Below are 7,110 nucleotides of genomic sequence, written 5' to 3' on the forward strand. Positions count from 1 at the left end.
AAAATTCCAAATACACTAATTCTTTGCAACTTGCAGAACAGTTGTATTTATCTGATGTTTTCAAACAAAAGCTAACCAATTTGCTGAGATTTTGAGGTTTAAATACTTGTGAAGACATCTAAACACAGCACATAAAGTGATGTTGATACAGGTTTCAAAGGGTTAACCGTTGTATGTAAAAACACAACTGCAGGTACTGGGGCTCTGAACTACTCTGAGTTTGTTACCTTTCCATTCTTCCAGTGGACCAGTCCAATGACAGAGCCAGCCGCTCGGCTCCCACCTCCAAACTGCACAGAGGGTGCAGACTGCGGGCCCCTTCCTACTGGAAACACATTGATGAGTGCACACAACCACATCAACAACTAGAGTCACACAAACTGTTATTAACAGGGATAGAACAGAATAAACACACACACACACACACACATCACATCATATCAGTGAACTAAATGGTTATTAAGCATTTATGTGGCCTACTGAATAAATAATGTGTTTACTTCAGCTAGCACACATTTACTGTCCTCCCCTCTAAACACACTGAAGGGCTTTTGTGTGTGTGTGTGTGTGTGTGTGTGTGTGTTTGTGTTTGTTTGTGTAGTAACTAACTATTAAAGGTACAGTAGCTCAGTAAAACAGCTGTGCAAGCCTGTAATGTTTCCATGCTGTTGACAGTGTGTCAGGTGTTTTGTTGGACAGCAGTATGTTGTAAGACTTTTGTCCATCCAAAATAAACTCTGCTGTCCCTATCACATGACACAGTCCAGTACAAACCACAGAAAAAATAGGTTGCAACTTTGTAAAGGTCACCTTATGATGAGGACTGTGATTGACGAGTGTTTTAGGGTTTTGTATTCTGCCATCAATTGTATGAATGCTAAACTTATGAGTACCTTCCGTTGCCTCATTATTTATGCTATTTATTAGGGCACGGTTTGACATAGACTTGATATAACTTATATTAGTTAAGTATTTAAATGTTTATTTTTACTCTTCTGATGTATTATGAGGGGAAGTGACATGGGAAAAACAGAGGAGACTGTATTAGCACTCTTTGTTTGGGAGGTCGGCGTTACACGGGTTCCAGATACTTTTTGCTAAAGGATTTAACTGCAATTGTGGATATTCTGAAGGCGCTATTGTGCATTACTGCATGGCACGATCTATTCTGCCAATGGGTCATGTGGTGAGATTGCATGGCTTTGTTTTGTCTGCCTACTACCTATTTGCTGTTTAGGCATTTCTTTAAGGCAACGCAAGTTAAGGCAACTGGTTTATAAAGCAGACGTCAGTTACAATGGACAGCTATGGCTCAGGAGGTAGAGCGGGCCATCCTCTCCTTCAGTTAACATGTCAATGTATCCTTGGGCAAGATAATAAACCCACATTGCTCCCGGAAATTGTTTCATCAATTTGTAGGTGTGTGAGTTTTTTAAAACTGAGCAGCAGGTGGCAACTTGTATCATAGCCTCAGCAAAGCGCTTTGAGTAGTTAAACACATAGAAAAGTGCTATAAAAGTCAATTTACGATGCTATTCTGTATACAAACTCAACTATTCCTATACTGTGCTTTGTATGCATTCTTTGCTCAAAGAAGATGCCATAATAATGAGTGACATTATAACGGCTTAGAATTATGTCCTCGGCCTTCGAAAAAATGGCCCATTTGGACCTCCTGTGGTAAAAAAGGCAGCTTTCAACCAAATCTGGTCTCACAGGCAGATGTACATAATTAATGATCAATCAATGGTCCTGTCAAAAACATTTCACTGCAAGTGGCCCAAATCTGATTTTTACCCCTTTGTGTGACCCAGATTGATTGTTCAATGACAGTGTGAACAGCACAAATCACATAGAATCTGATCTTTTTAAATCAAATTTGGGCCACTTTCATATGTGGCTCTAAATCAAATACAGAGCTGACTTTTTGAAATGTGACCTCAGTCTGAACAGCCATGAGACCTGCATCAGAATTAAATGCAACTTTTACATCACTCTAGATCGACATCCTGCTATAATAAATATAAAAATAAAATAAAATGCATATTCCTCCACAGTGGGATTCCCAATCAATCTGAAACTGCACATGGGCATTGACAGCTGCCACAGGTAGAATCTGACAAAACCTGCTTTTGTTGGCCAGCAGAGATTTAAGTTCATCCCAGTAAACACTGGTGTTGCTGATTAATGAAAGCAAGCAGTTTGCCTCTGCCTGGATGTTTTTAATTATTGTGATGGTAATGAAGCTTAGTGGAAGTTACACGGACAAGCAAGATACTTGGCGTGAAAATAAACATACATGATATAAACAAATGCAGAGACTGGAAATAATTTTTACCATGCACACGTCAAAACAGCCCGAGAATTAGCAGCCAGTAGCAGCTAAAGTAAAGGGCTTCAGTTACTACGCCATGTTTGGAATGGAATTTTTCTCCTTGTTTCCATCCATATACAGCGAGCTGAGAGTGACGTTTTATTGTTCTTCTGGGCGTTCAGGCCACATCAGGGCTATGACCAATCCACACTGGACTCTGATACTGGCCATAATTTAAATGGGAATATGAACAGCTACTGTACATTAAAAAAGTCAAGTCTTGACAATGTTTTGAAATGAGCACTTAGGCTTGCAGCGCGAACGTAGTGTGACTTGCTGATTCTGCTCACAAATATCAGCTAAATGCCTGAAACTATCAGATTTCAGTGGCTGTGATTTCTCTGATGCCTCACTCCTCACCTGACTGTCGGACAGCGTGTACAGCTGCAGCTCTCCAGTGGCGGCTGCCATCCCCAGCAGGGCCTCCCCACACACCGGCACATGGCACCTGACGACATGCAAAATAATGAACAAGAAGGAAGCAGACAGTGACAGCTGGTGACACACTGGTGAAACTGGATTTCTTACCATTTCAAATCTAGAATGGCCGCTGTGTCTATGCGCTGTAGCTCAGTGAGAGGGGGGCTCATCGATCCCTCTCGCCGGAATTCAAAAAGATACAAACGACCGGTCCGGCTCGGGGTGGCATCCTCCTCACCTGTCTACAAGAAGAATGTAATCATCAGTCAACAGTCAGACATCAACAGAAGCATCAGTGACTGTAGTCTCAACATGTACCTGTTACTGCTGCATAAAAAATAAATGTCCAGTGCATAGAATTTAGGGGAATATAAAGGCAGAAATGGATAATAATATTCATAAAAATGTTTTGATTAGTTTGTAATCACCTGAAACTGAGAATCATGATTTGTTAATTTAGAATGAGCCTTAAAAATCTACATACCACAGACAGAATATATAGAGGGACAGCATGGCAACTCCACCAAAGTGAAGCCAAAACATCTGGATCGCCCCCTGGTGGCTGGCTGCAGTTTAAGTCATAAAGCCCACCTCTTTCACATTAGTAAATGGGACATACGTTAAACTAAACGTGACAGCCAATCCATGCACTCCCGTGCTATGGGGCTGCTCGCATTTGCTCAGACCGGTGTTTTGGCGGTAACTCCCCCATCGCAGATATCACTGCTACTCAGGCTACGAATGACCTTGCCAGTGCAAGATGGCAGCAGCCATATCCAGGATATTTTAGCTGCACTTACGCACAGCAGGGCTAAATGGGAATGCTTTGTCCATCTTAATATACAGACTATGATCCGGTCCTCATGATTTTGGAGTTTCAAAGGATAAGTCCAGATCCACCAGAGTCACACAGTAAGACAAACTAACTAACTGATTGAAGCAGCAGCACATCAGAAGCTCCTGTGTTCAGCGAGCTAAAATGTTTTTGTCATTGGTGTGTGGTGGCTTTGATGAGAGCATAGATAGGAAACTGAAGCCGTTAACGGCTTCCTCTTCGAACAGGGCAGCTCAAGCTGTGAAAATACTCTCTAAATAGTGTACATTTAAACTGATATGGACATTTTTTTTAGGTGGCTAAAATATGCTTTGTTGCTCACCTCGAACCACAGCGTTACATTGTGTCAGTAGTCCTGCCTGCTTGTCCAAACTGGGGGCCTGTTAACTGACATCTACTCTATATAAACCACTGACTATGGATAAGTACCCCATACAAGCCCACCTCTAACAATCCAAACTATCCCTTTAAAACAGGTAGTTCTAGTTTGATTCATCCAGTGAGGTCAAAAGAGCCAAATCAATGCCTCTGTACTGTGAAAGCACTGTGTTCCTGTGGACAGTAACTACGACAGAGAGGTTTGATTTTAGGCTGTTATGTCATACCCTGTTCACAGACAGGAAGGGAACATGTGACACAGAAACTGGAAATGAAAACAGGTCAGGTAGCTGAGTGTCTATTTTCTGCTCATTCGAGTGATTATCTGCTGTTATTCAGTCTCACCCCTTTCTGCAGCTGGTATGTCCCGCAGGCCAGGATGTCGTGGCTCGGTGCAACAGGACACCACTCCACCGTGTCCGCGCTCAGCTCCGTGTCGAACACCTGTAGATTTCGGGTCCTCGACTTCCAAGCCATGGCCGCCTGCTTTGCATACCGTTAATGAGCCGGTGGAGGAACTGAATAAAGCAAAATTATATCCCGTTACGTCTCGACTGTAAAAACAAACTCAGAGAAGTCCATCCAGTAGTTAGCACGTTAAGACCTTCAGCAATGACATCCCCTCGCTAACTTCTATTAAGCTAACGTTATCTGAGCTAACTAAATACTCTATTTGGCAGTTAGCTAGCAAGCTAAACTCAACTCACTGTAGTGTCGAGCAGCGCAGACTGTCTACACCTGGACACTGCAGACAATGAGGAGATATTTAACAGCCGAACAAAGTGCCTAACGTTCAGTTAACTTTTGTTTAACAGTGAATATCCACACCACATTTCATTATCAACAAAACTCACATGTGAGCCAGCCCCGAGCCGAGCTGACAAGCCTGTGCGTCGTTATGTCATCGCTGGGCGTCAGGGTGCATTCAAGAAACACAACCGCCTCATGATATGAATTCAATCTGTAGGCTACAAAAAAATCTTTAATTTCTGGAAAAAAAGGAGAAAAAAAACACAAAAGTTGTACGACATTCTAAACTGTTACTGTAAAAGATAACAAAGAAGCGTGTGTCCCCCTTGTGCGGCGAGTTATTTTTTTAAAGTTAATTAAACCCTTTTAACATCTGGATCGACGTCAATTTTCTTGTGCTGCATTCAGACGTCTTGTACTCTGAAACAAAACACAACCAAAAAAACATAATGACCACACACACACACACACACACACACACACACACACACAAAGTTGTTTGTTGTCCTCATGTTTTTCAAGCCAATTTGCTCAGGCTTCAAAGGGTATTGTATTGTAATTATCATAATATTTTCTCTATTCCAATTACATTCAAACTGAAGGCTGAATGTACTTCCCTTATAATCAATGTTCTATCTGTATTATAGGATGTTTTTTTTTTTTAAATTGTGTTTATTATGGCACTTTCTTCATACTTCCCTGTAGTTTTTGGGTGTGAATGATGCCATAATTGTAAATTTTCAGTAAGAAAGAGGAGAAAAGTCTTCCCAGTGCAGATGAAAAAAAGAAGAAAAGAAATAAAGTTCCAAGGTTTTGGAAAACTGATCACCCTCCTCCGTGATTACATTGGTTAAATGAATTGTAAAGCCACATCCAATCAAATCAAGTCTATTACAACATACGATGGAAGAATCAGGACTTTTTGAAAATTTGGCAACCACATGTAGATTTAATGGCAAGATAGGCAGCTTTAGGTACTACTGCTAAATGTTAATGTTTTCCAAGCAGCCGATATATTCAAAACGGCGGCATACAAAACTGGCCAACATTTGGTATTGCATTCATGCAAAAAATTAGTATAAGACCTCAGTGAAGCAACTGCCCAAACCCAAGGGGAGTCACTGCTGTTATCCTTAGCATGTTATATTATAGAAAGAGATCACTGTTTAAGTTAGTACAGTGTTTGTTCATTTTGTTGTTTTTGTTTTCTGACACATATACAAAATATTGGTAAAAGGTACTGCACAAGTAAAAAATAAAATAAAATAAAAATAACAGTTATATAGCATATCTGAAATGTTCAAGTAAAATGCATAATACAAATGATAAAAATGTTAAAGACAAATAAACAGACAAGAAAATAAATAAATTAAATGAATAATGGATAATGTGAATAAAAAAAATGAAAAATTAATAATAAAGTAAATAAATTATTAAAAAGCAATGTACAAACAAAACCCCAAAATATATAATAAGAAAAATAAACAGATGCACAAACATTGGATTTGGGGAAACAGTGGCATCATTTTCCAAAAGCTTGACACTTTTATTGATGTCAATTAAGCTGTCTGACTTAAGAAGAGTTTCCAGCTCCAGGAGGAAAGACGCAAACTTTGGAGCTGACTTGGAGAATTTCTGTTTGTGAGTGAAAAATTTAGCGCTTAAAATTACGGAACTCACAAAATATTCCAGAGGTCTATTGTCTGAATTATCATAATAACAGATTATATTCTTATATATATCTTATATATACCCTATAGTCCAGATCTGCCTAACATCAAAAAGTAGATGTGTAATAGTTTCTGCATTATGTTTGCAAAAGGTCCAGTGTTTTTGCATTTAGGCAGAGTGCAGATGGTTGTATGGAGAGTGATACACGTGTGACGTCAGGAGGCCTCGCTCGCGGTGGTCACGTGATTTTTGCCCTGTGTGCCACAAGCAACATCCAGCCGCTGTTCTCGAGGAGTCCACTTTCACTGTAACATCAGCAGCTAGCACAGACAAACACAATGGATTTCAACGTGAAGAAGTTAGCTTGCGGTGCTGGAGTGTTTTTCACGCGAGCTGTCCAGGTAATTAATTCCTCGTGCACAGCACTTTGGTTCGGCCGAAGCTCGCTTCCATTTTGACAGCCAGCTGTTACTGACGTTACTGACTACTGTTACGGTACAGTAACACTGTACGCTCTGTATTGTATCGCTAACGTAACACGACATGTTAGCATAGGAAGGAGATACTACTTGATATTCTGCTAACTGCTACGTCGGGGGAGTAGTTGAGGCCTGCATTGTTAATAAACAGCGTTATCTAAATGCTGTTAATGACAGTGTTGTTAGCCTCTAAGATAACGTTA

At 40.4% G+C, this 7,110-nt stretch overlaps 1 protein-coding gene across 1 annotated transcript; it reads right to left on the reverse strand.

The window, feature by feature from the left end:
• Positions 1–227: 227 nt before the first annotated feature.
• On the reverse strand, positions 228–4,854 carry LOC121940612 (diphthine methyltransferase-like; the record flags this gene model as incomplete). The annotated part of the gene is made up of 5 exons (XM_042483335.1): positions 4,715–4,854; positions 4,353–4,525; positions 2,903–3,036; positions 2,735–2,822; positions 228–322 (listed from the first exon to the last, which is right to left on the reverse strand). Coding segments are annotated over exons 2-5 (449 nt in total), but the record flags the coding sequence as incomplete, so codon positions are not given.
• Positions 4,855–7,110: the final 2,256 nt, after the last annotated feature.

Source organism: Plectropomus leopardus, unplaced genomic scaffold, assembly GCF_008729295.1.
Source record: "Plectropomus leopardus isolate mb unplaced genomic scaffold, YSFRI_Pleo_2.0 unplaced_scaffold9102, whole genome shotgun sequence".
Classification (NCBI taxonomy): Eukaryota; Metazoa; Chordata; class Actinopteri; order Perciformes; family Serranidae; genus Plectropomus; species Plectropomus leopardus.